At 38.5% G+C, this 25,586-nt stretch overlaps 5 protein-coding genes across 5 annotated transcripts; 2 read left to right on the top strand and 3 right to left on the bottom strand.

The window, feature by feature from the left end:
• Positions 1–341: 341 nt before the first annotated feature.
• On the bottom strand, positions 342–1,960 carry LOC108970055 (aspartate aminotransferase, mitochondrial-like). Its single transcript, XM_018935166.1, has 5 exons — positions 1,854–1,960; positions 1,639–1,795; positions 1,438–1,581; positions 1,158–1,364; positions 342–1,058 (listed from the first exon to the last, which is right to left on the bottom strand). Exons 1-5 carry the CDS (start codon positions 1,922–1,924, stop codon positions 363–365), a joined length of 1,275 nt encoding a protein of 424 aa, XP_018790711.1. The 5' UTR covers positions 1,925–1,960; the 3' UTR covers positions 342–362.
• A 651-nt stretch (positions 1,961–2,611) lies between these two features.
• On the bottom strand, positions 2,612–7,420 carry LOC108970041 (aspartate aminotransferase, mitochondrial-like). The gene is made up of 5 exons (XM_018935140.1): positions 7,174–7,420; positions 4,177–4,333; positions 3,965–4,108; positions 3,700–3,906; positions 2,612–3,608 (listed from the first exon to the last, which is right to left on the bottom strand). The coding sequence occupies exons 1-5, from the start codon at positions 7,254–7,256 to the stop codon at positions 2,913–2,915; spliced, it is 1,287 nt and encodes a 428-aa protein (XP_018790685.1). The 5' UTR covers positions 7,257–7,420; the 3' UTR covers positions 2,612–2,912.
• Positions 7,421–7,942: 522 nt separating this feature from the next.
• On the top strand, positions 7,943–10,100 carry LOC108970088 (pre-mRNA-splicing factor CWC25 homolog). The gene is made up of 3 exons (XM_018935232.1): positions 7,943–8,117; positions 8,182–8,389; positions 8,458–10,100. Exons 1-3 carry the CDS (start codon positions 8,100–8,102, stop codon positions 10,071–10,073), a joined length of 1,842 nt encoding a protein of 613 aa, XP_018790777.1. The 5' UTR covers positions 7,943–8,099; the 3' UTR covers positions 10,074–10,100.
• Positions 10,101–10,130: 30 nt separating this feature from the next.
• On the bottom strand, positions 10,131–11,910 carry LOC108970089 (phosphoglycerate kinase). The gene is made up of 4 exons (XM_018935233.1): positions 11,683–11,910; positions 11,508–11,616; positions 10,603–11,438; positions 10,131–10,544 (listed from the first exon to the last, which is right to left on the bottom strand). The coding sequence occupies exons 1-4, from the start codon at positions 11,901–11,903 to the stop codon at positions 10,304–10,306; spliced, it is 1,407 nt and encodes a 468-aa protein (XP_018790778.1). The 5' UTR covers positions 11,904–11,910; the 3' UTR covers positions 10,131–10,303.
• Positions 11,911–12,464: 554 nt separating this feature from the next.
• LOC108970081 (multiple epidermal growth factor-like domains protein 8) lies at positions 12,465–25,533 on the top strand. The gene is made up of 9 exons (XM_018935221.1): positions 12,465–13,078; positions 13,153–13,386; positions 13,484–13,666; positions 13,721–14,075; positions 14,140–14,353; positions 14,419–15,688; positions 15,752–20,765; positions 22,106–23,210; positions 24,217–25,533. The coding sequence occupies exons 1-9, from the start codon at positions 12,656–12,658 to the stop codon at positions 24,218–24,220; spliced, it is 8,802 nt and encodes a 2,933-aa protein (XP_018790766.1). The 5' UTR covers positions 12,465–12,655; the 3' UTR covers positions 24,221–25,533.
• Positions 25,534–25,586: the final 53 nt, after the last annotated feature.

Raw genomic sequence — 25,586 nt, 5'->3', positions numbered from 1 at the left:
CTATATGTTAATTGTAAACTAATGTGTTTATATAGCTATAAATATATAAATATGTAAGCAATTGCAAATTTAAATTTTTTATTAAAACATAACATATATATAGTATGTGTATGCAAAATATTGTACTATAATGAGTGTTTTATTTAAATAATAACGGTTAAACAAAGCAGCTGCTATTTACAAGAAATCTACTAATTGTCAAACCAAACGGCGCGAAAATAATATCGAAACAAACGTAAGGAAAATATTACATCCTAGTAGGCGCTTTTGAACTGTCAATGCTTTTTGCATATATTTTTGTTTATTAATTATATTTATATATTAATTCTATACAATCAGTTGTTAAATATACAATGAAAAAGCTACTTGGTGACGGCATGAATAGATTCTGCAACATAAGCGACATTCTTCGTTGTCAGACCGACTACCGCAATACGCCCATCCTTGGTCAAGTAAATACTATATTCCTTTATAAGACGCGACACTTGCTCCGGTTTCAGACCAGTATAGCAGAACATGCCGATTTGATTGGTTATATGCTCCCAGGAGTGCTTAGAACCGAGTGAAATTAATTTCTCTTTCAATTCCTTACGCATACTTATAGTACGATTGGCCATTGTCTTCAAATCATCCAACCACACGCAGTAGAGTTCGTCATCCTTGAAAATCTCCATTGCAATGCGCGCACCATGGATAGGTGGACTCGAATACATGGGCCGTATAATGGTTTTCAAATTGGATGTCACACGTTCAGCCTCATCCTTCGAACTGCAGACCAAAGTAAATGAACCAACGCGTTCACCATATAAACCCATATTTTTGGCATAACTCTGTGCCAAGCAAAATGTATGCCCCTCGGCGCTAAAAATGCGTACAGCTACCGCATCATTATCAATATCACCGCTAGCGAAACCAAGATAAGCCATGTCGAAGAAAGCATATAAATTACGTGATTTCATTATTCGCGATATTTCGCACCATTGCTTCGCATTCGGATCGACACCTGTGGGATTGTGGGCACACGCATGTAGCAGCACAATGGATTTTTCTGGTATTTTCTAAAGTTGACGAAAGTTGAAAGTATGAATTTTTATTATTATTACTTTTTTTAATAATTAAAAAAAAAGCATCTTCGCATGCCGCTCAAATCCACTTACACATAACGACTCAAGAAGCGTCTGCTCATTCAGCGCACGCGTATTTGGATCATAATAGCTATAGTTGGCCACTTTCAGGCCGGAATGCATGAAAATTGGTCGGTGGTTAGGCCATGTGGGTGTGGGCAAATACACCACGCGTTCACCCTTCCAGAAGAGACCTAAAAATGCGGCACCAATACGTAAGGCACCGGTGCCACTCAAACTCTACGTGAACGTTAACAGTGTTATTACGAATATACATATAAATAATTAATATCAAATAGTGCCATATGCATACCTGCACAGTTGCATTGCAATTATTTTTCAGTATGTCCGAGTCTTCGCCCAACGCCAGCGCTATTGATTTGTTATAAAAGTCCGCCAAACCCTGTATGGGTGCATATTCCTTATTCATATTTTTAGCTATTACGCGTTTTTGTGCCTTGATGAAATGTTGCATGATTTTTTTTAGTAAAAACAAAAACCATAAGCAACACACCTCTTTCACGCTGGGCAACACCCATGGCTTGCTGTTGTCATCACGGTATGCGCCAACGCCTAAATTAACCTTTTTAGGATTTTTATCCTTTAAAAATGCCTCCGTGATGCCGAGTATTACGTCGGGTGGTGCCATCTTCACATCCGTGAACCATGTTCTATTGTATGGAATTTTAGTTTTTTTTCTGATACCTTCATATTGCATGTAATACATACTTGTAACGTGTGAAATCCAGGGATGGCGCAGCTGCAGCTTTAAATTGTACACGCTTTGTAAATTGCAACATATTTTACAAAATTTCTGTATGAAATTGTGATTATAATTTTTTTCTTTGTGTCAACACCAAATTCGTAGAACAAAGTTCAGATGTTTTTTATATATTTTTTTAATAGTTTTTTCAAATTTTTTTTTAATTAACATTTTTTTTTCAAATTTTTTTTTTTAATTTTTTTACTAGTAATGTAACGGTAATCTTTCAATTGTTCGAAAACAAAATGTTAATTGAGCTCGTCACTACCGTTAGTAACATAAATAACCGAACAACCTGTGTATTAGCACAACAGCGGAGTTTACATATAAATAAAGTGTGCAGTTTTAAAAATTTATGCTCGTGTGCCCCACAGAAGCCGGCAATTCTGGACCGTTGGTACCAAGTAAACAGGTTATAGCCTAGTTTATAACAGCTTCGTTCTTTCTTTACGCTGTTTGGCGTCAATTAGAGATTTCAAGTGTAGCCAGGTCCTTCATCTGGTCTTTCCAACATAGTGAGTCTTCCTCTTCTTCTAAGAGACTATCCCGAATTTTTATTCGAGTAATATTTTCGGATTTTGCAACAACAACAACAATATCCTGTGTATCGTTATGAGAGACGATATTATTACAACAATAATAATCCAACCGTTAAGTTAAAAAAAAATCTGTATATATGGGTGTGTTGCTTATATTATATTTTCAATTGTTTATTAATTCGTGATTTACAGTTTTATATTAAATGCCTTTATTTATATAATATGTTAACATTATATTTTCTTTTTGAGCGTTATATTCGCATAGGTACCCAATGTAGATGTTACAAGGTTTACTTTAGTTTACAAAGCTAAAAGACTTGGACCGCTATTATTTATTAAAATTCTACTATACACACACACCTGCATACACATGTACACAGATATATGTATGTGTGTATTCGATTTTAGCGGCAACCTGGCCGCATTGATTTGCTGTGCATTAAAATTCATAACAAACATTTCTATTCAAATTTGGCTATTTCGCGTTTACTTGGTAACTTCGTGCATGGCGTGCGCCAAGTAATCAACATTCTTGCTAGTGACACCAGCCATCGAGATGCGACCATCTTTGGTCAGATAAATGCTAAACTCCTTCGACAAACGTTCGACATTTTCGGCAGTCATGCCCGAGTAGCAGAACATACCAATTTGATTGGTGATGTGATCCCAAGAGCGTGATGAGCCCAACTTCACGAGATTGCCCTTCAATTGTGCACGAATATTGATAATACGATCGGCCATTGTTTTCACATCCTTCAGCCAAATGGCTCTCAATTCTTGATCATTGAGGATTTCGGCAGCCAGACGTGCACCATTGATTGGTGGATTCGAGTAGAGCGCACGAATGAGTATCTTAATTTGTGATGTGACACGATCAGCCTCTTCTTTGCTGGCAGTGATGACCGAGTATGCACCGGCACGTTCGCCATACAAACCCATATTCTTGGCGAAACTTTGCGCCAGGCAGTACAAGTGACCGTCCTTCTCGAAAATGCGTACAGCTTGTGCATCACGATCGACATCGCCGGAGGCGAAACCCTGGTAGGCCATATCGAAGAAAGGGAACAAGTTCTTCTTCTTGATCAATTGAGAGAGCTCCTTCCATTGTTCGAGTGAGAGATCGACACCGGTGGGATTGTGCGCACAGGCATGCAATAAAACAATGGATTTCTCTGGAATTTTCTGCAATACAAATAAATAAATATTAAATTAATTAATTACATTTTATACTTTTATAAAATTAATAGCTATACAACAACAAAGTGCAACTCACGCTAATGTCTTCGAAGACACCTTGCACATCCAAACCGCAAGTTTTGGGATCATAATAACGGTATTTCTTGATGGGAAGTCCGGAGTGTTCGAAAATTGGCACGTGATTGCCCCAAGTGGGTGTTGGCACATACACCTCACGATTGCCCTGCCAGAATTTGCTGAGGAAGGCGGCACCAATACGTAAGGCACCTGTGCCACTGATGGACTACAAATTAAAACGACTCGTCAATATAAGTTAGTGTAATTATTATTGATTTACTCACCTGTGTTGTGGCATTGTGTTTGCCTTTCAAGCGTTCCGAATCCTTGCCAAGCGCCAGCTCGATAGCTTTGTTGTAGAAATCTGGAATTCCGATGATGGTGGCGTATTCCTTGTCCAATTTTTTGGCGGCAATGCGTTCTTCAGCCTGGAATTTCGTTTGATACCGTTAGTAATTGATACAGTTATGTTTAAAATAATGTAGTGTAAGCTTACCGTGCGCACACTTGGCAACACCCATGGTTTACCGTTATCATCGCGGTAAGCACCAACACCCAAATTGATTTTTTTTGGATTCGTGTCCCGTTTGAAGGCTTCGGTTACACCCAAAATAGCATCAGGTGGACCCATTTGCACGCCAGCAAACCATGATCTGAAATAAAAGAAAAAATTATTCAAATAAAAAATAAAAATATGTTATTAATAATTATACGTTTCCCAACTGCCTCTGTTATTATCATTACATACTTATTATTTGTAAATACTTTGTAAAAACATATGAAATATTATATATGTATAAAATTGCGTCACGTTACATCCCATTTCTGCTGGTGTCAACAAATATTTGAAAAACAAATTATACCCAACACTACTGAAGAGCATTTATTTATAATTGTACATACAAGCTCATATAAGTATACAAATATAATTTTTTCTTTATCAATTTTTAATTTTTTTTCACTAGGAAGCTACAAATTGACGTAAATCATTTCATTTATATGTTTAGAGAAATTCGAATATACTCATTCATTAGTTTCTTATACTACATACATTAGGGCTTCTGTTTTTCCCCAAGTTAATTTTTTTTTTGCAAACGCCCCGGAAGTTTCATTTTTTTTTTTTTTTTTTTTTTTTTTTTTTTTTTTTTTTTTTTTTTTTTTTTTTTTGAATTAACTGGGCATTCATACAAGTAAATTATAAGTTCGGCATTGCTCATACGACATGGTGAACTGTATGCAAACAGTACATTTGCTGTCTACCTTTGACTGCTTATAACTTTTAATTTTGTTTCAATGGCAAAAACCAATAAAACGTTTTTGTTGAACGAGAAATCAAAAATTCTACTTGATAAATAACGGACACCCTAACATACGTACATTTTAACATATCTATGCTACTGCCACTAAACAATAGTCATGCTCGTTTTAAAAATGTCTGAATCATAATGATAACAATTAGAATAGGCATGCATACATACATACATACATATACATATATGTCAATAAAAATTAAATTACGTGAAAATGCAAATTGTTCACTGCCATGGTCATAAATTGCGTTATCGCATGCCGTGAGCTGGACTGATGACGTTGACAAATACAAGTACATACATCTGTATGCTCAGCTGCTTAAAAATAGACCTAACAGACAAAAAAGAACAAATTTTTGGGCATACATACATGCATCTCCAAATGTATATGCAGCTGCATATATACATACATACATATGTAGATATCTACAATTGAGTAGTGAAATGAGAAAAGTATTCAAGAAATTATTATATATTTTTTGCACTAATTTTAAAAATAAAGAAATATTTGTCATGTTGCGACCATTTATTTCCTCTCAGTACGTCAATTCAGCGGATATAGCGTTTTTTCAATATACAACAAATATACAGATAATTTTGTAAAAGAATTTTTGAAGACATATTTGTTTGTGTTAAGTGGGAGGGGTTAGCGCTGATTTAGCAAATAATCAGCAACTGGAAGCGTGATCATGTTATCTATTGCACCAAACCATTATTTAATTTAAAAAAATTCTTGAAGCAATTGAGGTGTATGAAATAATTTGTTATAAGGCTATTATACTTTTTAATACGCCGGCTTTTCACATGTAGACTTGAATTATTTTCTCAAGTATTTTATATTACCTTACTTCTAGAGGTATAAATTCTTAATCATGCACTTTAAAGATAACATATCCGTCTTATTATAATATTTTTATCCGCCTGGCACTTACATACATATATCAACAGCAGCATTTTTTCATTATGTAATTTATTAAGTAATAAGTTGATGTTCATTTCGTTTATTATATTAATGTACGTAACAAAGATTTGAGTGTAATCATTGTATACAAAATATATTATTTCCAGACGATCTTTATACATAATTATACCATGTTAACTAAATAGAAACATAACACAACATACTAAATAACATTTCTTGCTTACATTCTAGCTTACATAGGTATGTATGTACTATGTACGCATGTACACATGCTTCTATGTTTAAATTTACGCGGAAATATGCAAAGGGAAGTAATTTTTACTGCCAATCTATTTTACCCTAAGCTGATTGTGCATAATGTGCTTGTGCTTATGGAATAAATCTCCAGTATTTTGTACAAATACATACATATGTATGTATGCATATTGATAGGCACATATGTATGTGCATTCATTCAAGTTCTTTCTTACTGATTTATTACCTAATAAATTCATTCAAGCAGTGTAGTAAAAATTGCTAACCAATTAATTGCTCCAAGTGATTTATGTATGTATGTACTTATATATATATTTATTTAACAACTACAAACAATATGTACATATATTTTCCTAAGTTGCATGCCTGCATATATAATATATCTAAACTAAATATAAGAACAAATATTTACAAATTAACCTTTAGTTTAGCAAAGTGCTGTGCTCGCTGGAGCAATAAGCGACGGCAAAACAAAAAAAAAATAAAATATGATAAATTTTCTAATATAGTATATAATACTATAATATAGTATAGTAATATTTAGAAAAAAATGACTGTCGCTAAAACAACAAATAAAATAGCTACCAATATTGATATAATTATGAAATTGCTACAATTCCACCTAGCGTACGTGATTTCGCGTACATTATAGGGCAAATACATATGTATGTACATATCTACACATATACGTGTACTTGCGAATGCGCGAAAATAGGCAAGTAAATATGCTGCATGATTGAATGACCTTGTGTAATGACATCTACTAGAGCTTGAGCTAAGCAGTTAGCACCGGTTGCATGGAAATTTTCGCTGTTAATTTATTAATATGCAATTTTCATCTAAATGGTTCGTCCAAACTTAAATATACCATTTCTTAGTTGCTAAACATTTGCTAACTATGCAAGCTACCCGGCGGATATTTAACCTGGTACACATATGCATACATATGTGTAAATATTTATAATATTGTAAATGTTCTAATTAAATTGACGCTTCGATTGCTTACTGTGTGCGTGCGGTGTTGGCATTTAATGCTGCTCCAATAGCGCGGTTTGCCGACAAAAGAGTTTTTCCGCTAATATTTGCCATTTTCTACTCTTTAAATTACGAGTGATAAAAGCTTCTTTTAAATGCTTAAATTGTTAACCGGCCACCCACAAAGCAATAGTACTCAACCAGGCAAAATCCAATACTGCAAAATTACCCAAATCAGCAAACGTATAATAACCGCCACATTAGCCAGCCCCACTTGGTGTTCGGCAATCAGCTGAAGTACCTCGTGGGGGATAGTGGGTTGCCACTGTACATTTATAAACGAAATTGATTTATATACTGCCACCTATGACAGATCGCCAAATTTTTGCATAAATTATGATTATACTTCCAAGTTATATACATACATATGTACCAAAAGCACCCTAATATGGGCTGGAAACACTTATAGTACATTGAAATAATTTTGCATAGAAAAGGAAACACACCTACGTAGTAACTGATTAACCAAATGTGTGAGACATACACAAAAGTTTCGATTTCGCTTTCTGTTAATAAACGTATGATTTAAACGATGAATGGTTGATAGTCTAGTAATATTATTTAAATCCAAAAGACGGATATACATATTAATGTAAAGATGGCAGAGGAAATAGGATATCATATTCACAATTATATCATGAAGATTTCATTCACAATCAACAAATATTTAATGTGGGAATTAACATTGTGAATCAAAAAAATCAGCTGATATAGAATGTTTACCATTGTAAAATCCTTATACCGTGCTTTTAGATAATATCAGTACTTAGAAAAAAGTGTAAAAGTTAAATATATAAACATATTGTTTATATTGTTTTTGTTATCCAAACAACTAAAATTAAAGCAAGTTTCGCAAGCATTTATTAATTTCCGGTAGTAAAGGAAAAACTCGACGAAATGGGCGGCGGAGATTTGGTACTATAACAAAGTTATTTAAATATAAAAAAACTGTTAATTATAAGTATATGCTTAATTTTAGAATTTGAAAAAGTCTTGGCATCCGCATACGATGAAAAACCAAGAAAAAGTGTGGAAAGCGGAGCAAGCAAAATCGGAGGAAGATAAAAAGCTCAAAGATCTACGTAGGGAGATAGATGAGGAAAAAACACGAGAGGAGCTTAAACAGATAGGTCGCAATTCTGGTATACTTCCACAGGAGGACAAGAAGTTAGAATGGATGTACAAAAGTAAGTTAATCAAAAGTTTCCCGTAACGCCTGAATTTGCAACATAATTTTTTTTTTGTTTATTTACAGGTAGTAATGAGCTTATAAATCGGGAAGAATATCTGCTTGGAAGGAATATCGACAAATCATTTGAGATGTTGCAAGCTGAGGAGCAACGAAAAGATCAAAATATGGTCGGTGTAAAACAATCTATTAATCATGTGGAACACGAATGCATACCATTTTCCATACGCTCTTATCGCAATATGGAGAACACAGAACAAGTCGATTTGCAGCGTAAAGTAATGGAGGATCCTTTAATGTTAATTAAACAACGCGAAATGGAATCAAGGAAAAAGCTTTTAGAGAACCCAGTAAAATTAAAAGAACTTCACCGCATTCTTAAAACTGACGAATTACTAAAGAAGTCCAAAAAAGTAAAGAAATCTAAGAAGTCTAAGAAATCCAAGAAAAAACATAAAAAACGTTCTAAATATTCCAGCGATGACAACTCATCAGATGCTGCATCGGGCAGTGATACCGCAAAGGATCTAGATAAGGAATTAGCTAAGAGATATAGAAAGCTAAACAAAGAAGAGGATTTTTCTGGTTTGAATTTGTCAAAATTATTGGACGCTAAATTCGAAACTATTACAAAAGAATTGGATAAAGCTGCCGGCAGTAAGCGCAAAAAAGATCACCGACATCGCTCAAATAATAGTGACAGTGATCATGACAACAAGAGAAGATCCAGGGATCTTGATAGAAGAGTAGAGAAAAACTCGTATGAGAGTAAAGGAAGACAAAAAACATGTAGAAGCCCTCGTCATAGATCTCCCAATAACTATCAAAAGAGACAAAGTTCGATTACACGATCGCCCGATGAGCCTCGCAAACGACAATACTCTACCTCTCCTTCTGTCGAAAGGGATGTTAGAATTATTTCCAATTCCAAAAGGTCCCGTTCAAGTCGTTCATTAAGTAAAGATCGTAAGAACATAAATGATCATAGAGTGAGTAAAATAGTACAAAAATCGAGACGGCAAGATTATAAGGAGCGTGAAACGCAACTTAAAAGCAGATCGCGTTCCAAGTCATCTATACTTGGTAAAAGTTGCCGTCGTTCTGAAAATAGATCTCCAGTACGCTCAAGCAGAAGGGAACGTTCAAGATCTCAACGAAGATCACGTTCCCCACAAAAAAATTTACGTTCCTCCCGTAGAACTTCACGTTCTCCACCCAGAAATTCACCTTCTCGCAGAAAATCGCGTTCTCCCCGTAGAAATTCACGTTCTCCCCGAAGAAGTTCACGTTCACCACGTAGAAATTCACGTTCTCCCCGTCGGCAAGAAAGATCAAAAGATCCTAAAGAAAATAAATGGGCACATTCGCGATCTAATGAAAGTAAAGGTGTAGTCACACAGAAAAAATTAAGCAATGAGGAAAAGGAAGCACGTCTTCGTGAAATGATGGAAAACGCTAGTTGGAGGGAGGAGGATCGCGTGAAAGCAGTGCAAAAGCATCGCGAAGCCAATGCCCGTGAAGAGCAACAATATAAAATTCAGGATTTCGACAAGGAATTCATAAATAAGGAAGTAAGAAAAGCGATTGCTACGCAGTCCTCCATTGGGTCTAGAATTCGTTCAAATTTGAATAATATTCAACGCACATCCGCTGCTATGAATTCAAATTTTACAAAAAAATAAAAAAAAAACTTCTCGTTTACAAAAAAAATAAGTTTTCGTAACTAATAAATACATGTATTTAACGTTTTTAAATTATCAGCTATTTTTATTCAACATCTAAACGGATTCAATATGTTCTACAAATGAATGTTTTCCTTGTTGCAAGAGCAGTGTTTTAACCATATTTATAATATTTTCCAATTGCTCAGCATAGGTAGTTTCTTAATACAAATTTGTCTCTTGTGCTGTTTTTAAGCATTGCTCAAAGCAGCTACACCTGGCAGTGTCTTGCCCTCAAGCAACTCCAGAGAGGCGCCACCTCCGGTTGAAACATGTGATACCTTCGATTCAGTACCCCATTTGGCGCAGCAAGAAGCTGTATCACCACCTCCAATAATGGAAACAGTGCCGCCTTCAGTAGCTGAAACTACCGCATCCATAACAGCCTTTGTGCCGTTGGCAAAGTTAGCGAATTCAAACACACCTGGCGGACTGAAAGAATATACAAGTTTAATTAAAATCCTTATAATACTATAAGCTTTATAATTACCCATTCCAAACGATGATTTTTGCACGGCATACGGGCTCTTTGAACAATTCTCTGGATTTTGGACCAATATCCAAACCCATGTAACCATCTGGAATACCTTCCTCGACAGTTGCTTCACATGTTTTAGCATCTTCAGCAAATTTGTCTGCGCAAATAAAATCTACCGGCAGATGTAATTGCACGTTGTTTTTCTTTGCCTTTGCAACCAAATCATTGACGATTTTTGCACCTTCTTCGTCAAAAAGTGATGAACCAATCTTCATATTATTGATGACTTTCAAGAAAGTGAATGCCATTCCTCCACCAATTACCATCTCATGCACTTTATCCAACAAATTTGAAATCAACTGAATCTTGTCCGCAACTTTAGCACCACCCAAAATGGCCAAGAATGGACGAGGTGGATTATCCAGAGCCTGAGCAAAGTATTTCAATTCTTTGTTCAACAAAAGACCAGCGGCGCGCTTTTCGAAACCTTCGCCAAGCATCGAGCTATGGGCGCGATGTGCTGTACCAAATGCGTCGTTTACATACACATCACCAAGTTTGGCCAAACTTTGACGGAATTCTTTCATTTTAGCTGGATCTGCCTTTGCTTTCGCTCCACTAGCATCAATACCCTTTCCCTCCTCTTCAATGTAAAATCTCAAATTCTCCAACAAAATAATAGTGCCAGGTGCTGGATCTTTACATTCATTTTCTACTTCGGCTCCAACGCAATCAGGTAAAAATTTCACATCTTTTCCAAGAAGTTTTTTCAGTTCATCAGCCACTGGAGCAAGGGTATACTTTTGGTTCTTTTGTCCATCTGGCCGACCTAAATGCGACATGAGCACCTGTAAATAAATAAATTTTGTAAGTGTATCTAAGAAGATAGTAAGCCGACATTTAGAAAAATTACTTACGACAGATTTCGCTTTTGCGTCTAACGCAAATTTGACACTATCCAAAGCAGCAACAATACGTTGATTGCTTGTAATTTTGCCATCTTTGATTGGAACATTGAAGTCCACTCTTCAAAAAAAAAAAAAATATTTATGCAATCTCGCTCAAATTGCTGTTACAGAAGAAACCAATTACCTCATCAACACTCGTTTGCCATTTAAATCCAAACTTTCGATGCTCAATTTGTTAAAAGCCATTTTACCACTTTTACTCTTTTCTTTTTTATTACAAGAAGATAGGCTTTTCTGAATAGTACTTCCGAAAAAAGATTGAAATTGCAAAGTTTTCCGCACGCACAAAATGTTCCTTCTGCTTATCGGCACGGTCAAACTTTTTAGTAGACAATTCAATGTCATTGCAAGGGCAGGCCGACAATAGAAGCAGAGTTGTTATACACGCGAAATTTGTTAGAAAATCAATGAAAGATTCGAATTTTCAAATTTTTACAGCAAAAGTTTGAAATGTATTTTAACGTTTGATAAATAAATGATCGGTATTTTTTCATACAAGCTAAGGTATAGAAATTTAAAACTGAATAACATAATGTTACTTTTTACAATATAATCTTATCTGGTAGGGTAAATTGGTATCATAATATGTGTGTAGGGAATACAGATATGTAAAAAAGTTGTAGTAAGAATATTTTATACAGTGTTTAATAACAAATCAATATGGAAGACTTTTAATAAAATAATTAAATCTTTGTTATACAATTCATTATAGTTTTCATTGCGAGTTAAATACCGTAAATTCAGTATAACTCACGGTATATTTCTTATTGCGAATAGGTTTTTTAATTAAAGTGTGTGTAGGTTACAATTGAAATGTCAACAACTTCAAAAGTTGTTTTGACGTCTGTAGAAATTTTCATCAGCCTTTCATATATGAAAAAATAAATGTTTAGCGAAAAAATTCTTTCTGTGGAAAAAGTGTAAAAAAGTGCAAAAAATTAATTATAGTGCAATATAAAAGTCAATGTGTTAATTAGTGTTATTAACTGTATTGATGGAATAGCGTTCAGGCGCTCTATACCCGTGTGAAATGGCTTTGAATATTTTGAGTACCAGCAACTTAATTTATGTGTAATTAGTATTCATATTTACACAAAATGTTAAAACTAAGAATAGCAAGATTCGTACGATTACGCACATTAATATGTTTAGCATTTTTGCTCTGTGTTTGCCCAAATCAACGTTGGGAAACACGGGCTGATCGCATCACATTATTACCTACGGTCCAGCATTTACAACATCATGCCCCATGTGATCGTAGTCGTAAAGTGTTTACTGAACCGTACGGAGAAATAAGTGACGGTCCTGCTGGTTTTAACTATACGCAGGATTCGCATTGCGAGTGGTTAATAAAGGCACGCAATGATAGTCAATTTATAACACTCACTTTCCATAGCATGGGCACCGAGTGCGCTTATGATTACATTTATGTGTATGATGGGGACTCATTTAATTCCACGCTGCTAGGCAGTTTTAGTGGTCGTACCCAACCTCAACGATTGGTTGCGAGAAGTGGAAGTGTAAGAATTTTGAAAATTTCAGTCATCTTTTACACATAATGAATTATTTTTATTTTTTCTGCCAATATATACAGATGCTTGTACTTATGTACAGTGACACGAATTATGTCCTCGATGGTTTTCGGGCTTCATATTACATATCAAATTGCTTGAATAATTGCCATAACCATGGGAAATGTGTAGGACACCAATGCGTCTGTCATGGGGAGTGGGTCCTGCCTGATTGTGAGAGTGAGGCATGTCCAAATAAGTGCGGTGAGTCGCAAGGGCGTGGTAAATGCGTCAAAGGTATTTGCCATTGTGAAAAGGTATGTACAATTTTAGCTGAAATATAAATCTAAAGGAAGCTTGAATGTCTAATTTGCTTTGTAATTACCTTATTATAAAATTTCTTTCTTAATGCAGGGCTTCAGCGGGCGCTTATGTGATTTATATATAAATCCCCAAGGCGGAAATTGGCGTTGGCTGGCCACCGACGCAGAGGGTATGACACCGCGTGCAGCGCATACTGCCATTTATCTCGAAGAACATGACGCTCTTTATGTTTTCGGTGGTTATGACTTAAATAATGTTATCAATTCATTGCAAGTAAGTTAAATGTTTATGTTTTTATTCAAGCAATATAGCTTTTCTTTCTTACAGATTTATCGCTTTAGCAGCAGTCAATGGGTTGATGAGTGGGGGCTTTTGTTACAGGATCACAATTATTCACAGAAAATTAACGCCACTTTACTGAAGGCAGTTTTACAACATAAAAGTGAAGACGAAGCCAAACTTTGGGGATTGCGTAGTGATGTATCATTCTTCCGAAATATTTTATATACGCTAGCAGAGTCTAATTTACATCAACGGCGTACACGCTCTTCACAGTTGATTGCAGATGTTAATGCGAATACCACAAACGAACAAATACCTGAGTATTTTGAAGATATTTTAGAAGAAGTTACAGATAATAAACCCGAAGGTCGATATGGACACGCTGCAGATCGTGTGCCTGGTAAATAAACATATAATTAATCATTAGATAATTTAGTTTGCAACACATCGCATGTTACAACTAGGTGGTTTCGTGATATTTGGTGGCAAGAATGGAAACGGCAGTTTCTTCAACGACTTGTGGTTTTATAATAGCACTGAAAGTGGCGGCAAGTGGAAGCTATGGGCACGAAATTCAAAGCTGAAGCCACCAAAAGTTGCGCGACATACAATAACATTAGCTGGCGAATACTTGTATTTATTTGGCGGTAGTCTCGAAACGGGCGAATTTTCATCGAAGTAAGTATAAACATTAAAATTTTTCAAATGTTTAGAGAAAAGACCTATATATACTTTTGTTTCAGAATATACCGTTTACGTTTGCCTATTTATACCAAAAACAAGTTATTCGAACATCCAGTTGGTGAGGACGAATCAACGAATGCCGTTGATAAGGATGATGATGGTCAATGGGAGTTCGTGCATCCGCGCGGTGGTAAATCTTTAGATGTGCGTCTAGCTGCGCACAGCACCGTCTACTATAGTGCAACAAATTCATTAATTGTTTTTGGCGGCATTATGTCAAGTTTGGCGCGTTTCTCCAAGCTTTCAGATAGAATTTTTGCATTCCAATTAGATAAATTGCATTGGACAGAAATCCTATATCCACGCACTGCCTTACGTGACACAAACATTCCACACGAACGCGCCTTTCATTCAGCCACGATCTCCGGCAATTATATGATGGTCTTCGGTGGCTACACACACCGCCACAATAAGGACGAAATCTGCTATGACAATCAAATGTATTGGTACCATCTCAGCTGTCATATATGGATCAATCAAGTCGTATCGGCGGAAGAAAGTCTGTATCCGAAAAAACAAGGTGTATTTGCTCACGCCGCCGCACTGAGACGCAACAATACATTATTGATTGTTGGAGGTTATCATGGCAATGTCAACGCCGATCTCTTTGCCTACGAATTGCCACAAGTACTACGTTTACAAAATCATGGCTACAATCCGGAGATGTCATGTCGTTTGCATACCTCACACACAGCTTGCCTATCGAATCCGGAATGTGGTTGGTGTTCGGCCGACAGTAGCTGCTATGGACGCACTATTGGCGCCAATTGTACCACAAATTTACAGACTACTCGTTGCCCCGGCATCTGTCCATCGCTTGGAGATTGTCATTCATGTTTGGTGCATGGCACACAGTGGCACACGGACACCGATCATTATTTCTCGGTTGCCAGCAAGTTGGGACTTAATGAGTGCACTTGGTGCGTTCAAAATGCTAAATGTCATCACCGTGATGACAACTATGGTATTTGCGGTGAAGATACGCCATCACGTAGTCCCGGTTGGTGGGGTGAAAAAGGCACCGAAATACGACAACCCTCACAATGTACCAGCAATGATAAGCGGCCTGGCCTTACATACATAAAATACCATCATCCAGTCAATTTGACAATGCCCGATTTTGTGGCTATCGTAAATGCGACGATGGTGGACTTTGGCTCACCAGCGCCTGCAACACAGTATGAACAGAAGCTGGAGGGCGAAATGCTTGCGCGTTTAGTAGGCTTTGTGCGTCCACAAAAAACTTGGGAGGAACCCTCTGAGATACAGGTTACTTTATTTATAAATATGTTAAATTAATACCTATAACTGATTTTATTCTTTGTGTTTTAGGTCTGCACCAGTTATTCCTCAGCATTCCTGCGCGCTGGTTTGGGCAAAAGCTTAGACTTACTTAAGGAATTGACTAATCGTTCTACAAATCAATCATACTGCGGTCCCGTTGAGATACCCAGCACAGACCAACCGTTTCTCATCGATTTTCAAGCACGACGTCGTGTCGGTCTATCCACCTTACACAACGCCTATCAAAAAACGAAAATGGAATTGTATCACATATACCACGGCAATTTAAATGCGTTCACCTTTGAGTACCTTGAACCCTACTACTCCGGAAATTGTACGCAATACGACAATTGTCTGCATTGCCTAACCGATTCGGCCTGTGGTTGGTGCGGCCTGACGGCAAAATGTGTAGAAAAAACTGTAAACGAGACTGAGACTTGCACACTAGCTGATAGCGCGGCGCTTGCCGGCAATGACGGCTACTGGGAATATCTCATCACACAACCGAGCCAGTGCGCTAACTGTTCTAACTACGTTTCTTGCAATGAATGCGTGACGTCTGGCCTGTGCGAATGGTGGACGGAGGAGGCGCGCTGTTCACGTTTCGGCAAATCTGAACATGGTGTGCGCAATACTTCGATGTGTCCGATACCCTGTCGCTTGCGCACTTCATGCGATCAGTGTTTAAATGAACGCGGCCGTTGCGTATGGTGCGAGGCGACATCGCAGTGCTTCAGTTTTGCCGTTTACACCAGCGAATACCAGTTCGGCATGTGTCGTGAGTGGTTGGATCAAATTGTTCTGAACGAAACACAGCGCATTGCCGATTACACTCAGCTTGGGCATGATACCACTACAACTACACTGCAACAACAATCGACACTACCTCAAAAACTACCCGCTATACAGTGTAAATCCTGCACTTTGTACACCAATTGCACTTCTTGTCTGCGCACGCTCAGCTGTGGCTGGTGCTTTGACCGCGACAATCCCATCGAAGGTGTGTGCATGCAAGGCGACTTTAGTCGCCCGTTTGGCAACTGTTCGCTAGCTTTAAATAGTCCCACACAGCATGATGCCGAATGGGCGTATGCGCAGTGTCCCGACGTCGATGAGTGTGGACTGGGTCTGCATGATTGTCACAAGGAAGCCAAATGCACTAATACGCATGGCTCATATAATTGCCATTGTCGGCGCGGTTATGTTGGCGATGGTCGGCTATCGTGCGTGCGCACCTGTTACGAGAATTGCGTGCACGGTTATTGCTCGGGTTCATCCGATTATGTATGCAAATGTGAACTGGGTTGGACTGGCACAGACTGTTCGATCAACTGCGGTTGCAACAATCATTCGACGTGTGTGGAACGTGTGGGTAAATGTGATCAGTGCCAAGCGTGGACGGAGGGGGAACGTTGTGAGCGTTGTCGTCAAGGCAGCTATGGCAATGCCACATCGGCCGATGGTTGTCATCCCTGTGAATGCAATGGTCATGGCAATCAGGATTTGGGTATTTGTAATGTCGGCACTGGCGAGTGTTATTGCAAGGACAACACAGTGGGTTTGAAGTGTGATCAGTGCGCTAACGGTTACTATGGTGATCCACGCGATGGCGGCCAATGCTACTTCCAATGCGAATCGCGTGGCATGCTAACGAATATCGGACGTAGTGGTATCGGTTCGTATCAGTCATATAAAAATCCTTGGGGCGCCAGTTTGGAAGTACGCGAATGCTTATGGATACTATCGCCGAAAACTCTGCAAGCCGAGAAGTCGCTACTGCAATTGGAGTTCGAATGGCCCAGTCTGGCGATGGACTGTGATGAAAATGCTGTTTACATATACGATAGTTTGCCCGATTTGACTGGTGCGACGCAGCAAAATCAATTAATATCGGTTGTGTGTTCGCCATACACGGCCACACACATCGTGGAGGCGCGCTCAAGTCATGTCACCGTCTACTATAAACAGGGTGGTGATCGTCAGAAATTCGGTTTTAATGCATTGTACACAGTGAAGAATTGCGCTGCGCGCTCCTGTCTGCATCCACACATCTGTGACGAGCAGCAACGTTGCGTCTGTCCCGCAGGTTATGTGGGCGCACGTTGCGAGATCGAAATATGCCCGAAGAATTGCAATGCCAAACGCATGCAAGGCTACTGCGACACTGACTATGGCCGCTGTATTTGTAATAGCAGCTATGCGGGCGCCGATTGTGGCACGCTCATCAAGCCAAATCATCTGGTCGTTACAGATCTCTTCAATACGCTACTGCTGAGCGACACCTATGAACATCTACGTAAGACCATACCGCGTTTTGGCCATTCGGTAAATGCCGATAGACGCGGCTCTCTCTGGATGTTTGGCGGTTATTCGCCATCACATGGTCCGCTCAATGATTTCCGGCAATTCGATGCGAAGAACGGCACTTGGATGCAGGTGACTGTCGAATCGACACCGGACGACAAAATGCCGTTGGGTCGTTATTTTCATGCCTCGGAAATCTACTTGAAGAAACAAATAATTTTTATTTACGGCGGCATAAGCATACGTGGTGAACAAGAAGAGCGCACCTCACAATTGATACTCGACGATTTCTGGCAATTCTCCATACAAAATCAGCGCTGGAGCGAAATTGAGCTGCTGCAGCGACGTGAGAAACCACCGGCGCTGGCTGGTCACACATTGACCCAAATTAGGTACAATGAACGTGAGTCGTTGATATTGATTGGCGGCATGACACGCAATAAGTCGCGCCAGCTGGAGTTGTGGGAATTCAATTTGGAGACTTTCCGCTGGGAGCAGTTGTTGGCGTTGGGCGTACGTATGCCCGTGCTCTACGGTCACAGCACTGTGTACAGCGCAGATTCGCATATACTCTACGTTTTTGGCGGTTACTCCGTTGAGCCACAGAACAAACTGTACGCGCTGAACTTGCAAAAGATGACTTGGACTGAGTTGCCGACATTCAAAGAGATGTCGCGTCCTGATGTGCTATTGCCGCGTGCGCGTTACTTTCACTCCGCTGCTACTACGGAAAATTACATGATCATCTATGGTGGACGCACACATCCTTATGATGCCAGCGATGTGCTGATTGCTTACATCTATGATTGCAATCAATGGATACGCTTGACGGAAGAGGTGCACGTGGTCGGCAGACTGTCGCATTCGACATACGCCGAGGCGATCTCCATAGATCATGATAGCAAAGCTATCTATGTAATTGGCGGTTGGGATGGCAGCGCGTCACAGAGTCACGTTACACGGATCAATTTACCCGATGATATTTGCCAACTGTGGAGTGCCAACAAGTATTTGTGTCGTACACATAAAGGCTGCAGTTTTTGTACGGTTTCAGGCACCTACAGCTCCGCCTCTTACTGCTTCTCCGAAGGCGACTCGGCTGTTTGTGAACATCGTAATGGCACTTTAGTCTACAACAATGGCGCGGCTTGCGATGATGCATGGATGTCGCGGCGTAATTGCTCCAGCTTTAGCACGTGTAGCGCTTGTCTGGCCTCCTGGCCGACACATGTGGAGACGACGCCGGTGTGTCAGTGGTGCGACGAGTGTGGCATCAAGGGGCGTTGTGTACCGGCTGGTGTAGACTGTGAACGTCATAGCACATGGTGTAATAAGGAGATCAGTGTCGGCCTGCTGAATCTCTGTCCGCAACCACAATGTCATACCTTGCACTGTGAGGCGTGTGTGATGAATGAGAATTGCGAATGGGCCCAGAGTGAGTTGGGCACAATCGAGTGTATTACAAAAGACCTGGTTGAGCAGAATCAGTATCGCATTATCGGTGAATGCCCGATGCCATGTCACATCTATAAAAACTGCACCACTTGTCTGAACAATTACGACGAGAATCCGAAGGACTGCAAATGGTCGACTATGTTGAATAGCTGTATTTCACCACAATCACAACCGCTGCTCTGTGCTGGTGGCGTTTGTGGTCTAGTGTTGGAGATGAATGAGACCTCACATTGTCCAGAACCCTGTCATGTTTACGACCATTGTTCGACTTGCTTGGAGCATGCGCATTGCGGATGGTGTGCACGCGATGGATTCAACGGTGATGGCATCTGTACAGAAGGTTCACTTGAGAACAAGCAGGAATACCCATCCGGTTCAACGTGTGATCTTATCTACACCTCGCGTCGCAATGATTCCCAGCTTACGCCAGCCGACGTGGTCTCCTGGCATTATGTGAAATGTCCGGCTGAGAATGAATGTACGAATGGCCACCACAACTGCAATCCGATTTCGGAACGCTGTATCGATACAGATGTCGGCTACACCTGTCAGTGCGGTGAGGGCTATCGCGATGAAAATGGCACATGCCTGCCCGTTTGCAGTCAGGGTTGTGTGCGTGGCAAATGCATTAAGCCGGACAACTGCACCTGTGACTTTGGTTATGTTGGCGCCAATTGTAGTATACAATGTTTGTGTAATGGTCATTCGAACTGTGGAGGACCTGATCGGCTGGACGTGTGTCTGGAGTGTCACAACAATACGAAGGGTGCTCAATGCGAAAAGTGTAAACCATTATTTGTCGGCAATCCAAAGGAGGGTCACGAATGTGTGCCATGTCTGGGATATTGTAACGGTCACTCCGATGTTTGTTTGGCACAAGACTCGGATCCTGCTCACTTCAATATGACACGCGCCGAGCTGGAAGAAGTATTGCAGGAGGGCCCCGAGAATAACGCAACTTGTCTGCGTTGTGCGAATAGCACTGCGGGCGATCGTTGTGACACATGCATCGTTGGCTATTTTCGTGGTAGTGAAGATCATCATAAGGCTTGTCGGCCATGTCAATGTCATGGACATGGCAACGTTTGTGATCCGGTAACTGGTGAGAAATGTAATTGTGGCAATAATACAGAGAGTGATGCAACTTGTACGGCGGGTGGTGGCAAAAATTCCGCCCAACTTTGCTGGAGTGTGCAATGTTCAAAGTGTCGAGACTCGTATGCGGGCAACCCTATCGATGGTCATCAGTGTTACAAGCAAATAACTGTGGAATCGCGTATGTGCTTCGATGCCAAGCCAATAGGTAAGTGGAACTCTGTAATGATTAAAACATTGAAGACCCCATATAGTATATACTATATACTGAGAATAATAATTAGCGTGACAAGCTGAGCCGATTTGGCCATACCGTCAGTCTGTATATACTTGAACCAGTCCTTCAGTTTTCAAGATACCACTAAAAAAATTTGCCACACGTCCCTTTCTCCCCAAGAAGCTATTCATTTGTCGGAACCGCCGATACCGTATCACTTTAGCATATAGCTGCAATGCAAACTGATCGATCAAAATCAAGTTTTTCACAAAGTTTAACATGCTTTGTTATCCAAGTAAACTGAGCGATCAAAATCAAGACCTTGTATGGCGTGAAGATTTCGACTGTCGATAACCTTAAAATTTTAGGTGTGACTTTCGACAGTCTGTGCTTCTTCACTCCTCATACAATTGCGATTATTGCTAAAGTACAGAGCCGCAATAAAATTCTCAAGTCGCTTGCCGGCAGCTCGTGGAGAAAAGGCAAAGAAACGTTGTTGGCAACATACAAGGTAATCGGCCCGCCGGCTCTTAGCTACGCCGCACTAATACGGTCGCATGGATGCAGACGAGAAAGCTGCAAATTTGTCAGAACACTGCACTCCGGACATACAGGATGCCTCTTGATATCTCCCTTCGAACATCTGCATAGTGTGGCCTATATGATCCCACTTTTGGAGCATAATGACCTCCTCTCCAAGCAGTTCCTGCTGGGGTGCTTTCGCAGAAACCATTCCTGCAGTCACCTGTTTGAAGAGGAACCGCTTCTAGGAGCAGCATCAAGAGGTCATTCATCAACAACTTCAAAGACATGAAACAATCCGATGACCAGACTTCGGACGTAACTAGCTTCTGAAAAGCACTGATCGCCATTCACAGTGGAGCTGTTAACACATTCACCGATTCCCTCTCAGTAAATGACGTATTCGGAGTCAAGCCACCACCCATTGCAGACGAATGGCTCGTTACTGTAAACTGGTAAAGTCCTACTTATAAAGAATAAACCCTGACATTTATACAATATATGTCCAGCGAGCAAGGAGTCTCCGCATGACATTAGCCACCGCTTTGCATGCCCTGCTAACCCTACTCATCTGACAATCTTCTGCCTTTGGTTCGACTCTGTCTAAACAGCACGTTTCGTGGACCGCACCTTTTTTCTCCAAAACTACCTTAGGGTATACGACCTAATCCATAATAGTCTTTTTCGATTAAATCATAATTTTGTTGAGAATTGTTGACTCGTGTTCTCTAAAACGACGAAAAAATAGCATATATGTGGTTTATTCGTTATTCGTATTTTTCTTTCTCCCCATATTTTTTCTACCACAGAGGAGTGCAAATCAAAACCAGCGGCGCTTCGACCAGGCCAAACGGTATTTTTTGTTATACAACCACGTTTTATGAACGTCGACATTCGCATCATAATCGATGTTACGCAAGGCGAATTGGATGTGTTCATGTCACCACAAGACGACTCCTTCATTGTGGAGACCAACGAAACGACGGGCTTCCATGAAATCTTCCTGGATAATCGCTACAATTGGGTGCCCAAAAGTAAGCGTAATCATCCATTGCACATAGCAATGCCACGCACCGACAATATAACTGCCAGCAAACTGGTGATGCACGACAAACGCAATAGTTTCTATGTACCACACATACAAGACTGCAAGAGTCACGGTGGTCATAGTTTCCATGTGAAGGATAAACATGCTAAGGATTTGAGTACACATGTCACGCTAAATCAATGCAACACGCTGTTGCGGCTTTTTGGCCTAAAGAATCGTTTAGTGTTAACATTGCCGCAGAATGCTCATAATTTAAGTGCTACACGTTTCTTCATAGCATTACGCGCTGGAGCCGGACCGGAGCACAGTTATGGTTCGGTAGTTTTTCGACAAGATCAACTACATATCGACTTGTTTGTGTTCTTTTCCGTTTTCTTTTCATGCTTCTTCCTCTTCCTGGCTGTATGCGTGGTTGTGTGGAAGGTGAAGCAAGCGGCCGACTTGCGACGTGCTCGACGTCAACATGTCGTCGAAATGTTACACTTAGCAAAGCGGCCATTTGCCCGCGTCTTCCTCACAGCTGGCGCTTTGGATATGGAAAGCCCACAGCCGGCACCGTCATCAGCGCGCTCGGTGCGTAATATAACTGGTGCACGTGCGCGTCATGCAGCCGCCGGTACGCATGCGCCGGAAATATTGCTCATCGCCATTGAACCGACGGCGGACAATTTGGCTGCGGTGGGCACGGTGTTTGTCAGTTTACCTGGACGTCATAAAGCGCCGCTTAGCATGGCACTCGGCTCAGCGCTAATCACATATCCCAGGCAATTTCCGTTAAACGCGCGCAATTTTATGCGCACCCAGCGTGGTGGTGGCGCCGGTGCAGTAGCTGTTGGCGGTGGTGCGGCTGTGGGCAATCATGCGGCGTAAGTATTTATAATTTAAGGTGCCTTGTTTCTTCAATAATTCTTTGGCTGTGTACACTGACTCTGAGCTCAATTTTAGTCACCTATTGTCGTTTACTGTATTTTTATTGGTAGGAAGGATCTCTTTAGTTATTTTTTTTATACATTTTTCGAACAAATAATTTTTAATTAGCATTTTTTTATTTTTGTATTTAACAACTTAAATAAAATTTTTAAGTTGTCACAATTTTTCCTTTAATTAAATTATTTACAATTATCTTTCATTATTTTTTATATTTTTTATTTATTTTTTTTTTTATTTTGTCCATATTTTATTTTATTTTCTATATTTAATTTTTTTATATTTTATTTTTTATGTTTTATTTTTTTTATATATTATTTTTTTTTTATTCTTTATTTACTTTTTTTTATTTAGCTAAAACGTTTTTTTAATGCTTTAACTAGTTTTTAGATGCATTACTATTATACTATTTGTAGTTTTTTTTGTTTAGTTATATTGTATTTGAGTTCATTTGTCAGTTCTTAACTGCTAAGGATAAGTTTAAAACAAGGCACTGTTACTTTATATAAAAAGCATGGATCAAATATAAAACAATTCGAAACGTTAAGTTAATAGTTTGTTGGTTTTTAGATAGAAAACAGTTTGGAGATTTATTGTATTCAAAAAATTTGACTCATGAGCAACTTCTGCATTTGATAACAAGTGTAATTTACTGAAATTTTTATATCAAATATTAACTTTAGTATTGTAAGAATTTAGTGAAAGAGTTTATCGAATCAATAACAAACACACAAAAACTACAAAAAATCATAAAAGACAAATTTATGTATGTACCCGTAGTTTAACCTAGCAATTTGAACGCTATGAAGTAGTTGTATATAATTTTTAGTAAATAAATGGTTGAGGATATTTAAGCGAAAAAAATTCAAAAGTCATGACAAAAACACAACATGCATACAAGGTGAAAATAATAACGAAATACAAATTTTCAACACAATATTTTAGATAAAAGCATCTTAGTTGGCTACAACATTCTAAAGGAATAGTACTCAATTATGAGTATGAAAGTAATTCAAAAGCGGTCAATTCCTTAAACTTATATAAGAAATCAGTTACCAGTGAACACACTTTTTTACCGCATAAATACATGCATACATGATTAGTGCAATAGTCATATGGAAAACTAACAAACCAAACTATGCAGCTTACAAAACGGTTTGTAATGACTGTAATGTAAAATTTGTATTATTATATTTTTTTATTTTTATTTATTTGTAAATATTGCATATGGTTGTTTATTTAAGTATTAAGCTACTAAAATGTTTGCTCAAATATACCGTATATTTCATGATTGAAAAGAAAACAAAACTCGAAATGAGAAAAACGTTATGAAAGCTGAATTGTAAATATTTACATATATGTAAGCTGATTTAGCAAACAATTGTGTATATATGTACCATATATATTGTTTTAGAATTGTCATATGTGGATATAAACAAATTTATAGCAAATTTTGTAATTGACGGCATTTTTTAAGTGATTGAAAGGCAACTTATATTTAATAATTTCTTTTGATCTAACGCTCTCTTTTGTGGACTGTGTTAAAACGACATTTTTTTACTATATTTTTTACTACATAAAAGAAACCTAGTTATTTAATGATATGTTCTTGAAAAAAATCCGCGTATGACGATTGTTGCGTTGCTTTTGCGCCGAATCTCCTTTACCGTTATGTAGCTAGTTGCGTCTACATTATTTGGCATATCTCACTAGTTAGATTATACACAATTTCTGCTTTATGCAAGCTCTACATTATTTGTTGAATATAAATCTTATCAAAATTTTACTTAAGAAAATTTCTTTCTTTATATTTATATATTTAATTAATTATCTCGAATGGTTTGTGGACTTTTTATAATATATGTATATTTAGATTAACAAATGAATTACATTTTTGTTGGCGTTGCCATGACTTTGGTAAAGATATTTACACATATTATTAATACAATTAACTACTATGGTTGTGTTAAAAATGTTGAACTATTGTTTTACTGTACAAATTTGAGTGCAATGTTTTTTGGTGTATTTTTTTTTTATTTTAACATCAAAGCAAAGACATGAAAGAAGTGCTGAACAAACACTTGACATATACATATATAATTAGGGATATAGTAATTATTAAAAATATATGTATTACTATCACGAAGAACAAATCGAACAATAATTACTTCAATCGAGAGAAAATATTATATAATAATATTATAAAATGATAATAATTCTGACTATCCCAGTGTTTTGATAAATCGAAGTATTATAAGTAAAATGCCATAGACGAATTGTAAAAATATAATGAGTATATATATAAAATTAAATAA

The sequence above is a fragment of the Bactrocera latifrons genome, unplaced genomic scaffold, assembly GCF_001853355.1.
Source record: "Bactrocera latifrons isolate USDA-ARS-PBARC rearing strain unplaced genomic scaffold, ASM185335v1 scaffold_28, whole genome shotgun sequence".
In the NCBI taxonomy this organism is placed as follows: Eukaryota; Metazoa; Arthropoda; class Insecta; order Diptera; family Tephritidae; genus Bactrocera; species Bactrocera latifrons.
Note: the sequence above shows the minus strand (reverse complement) of the source record. Positions and strands in the feature narration are given on the sequence as shown.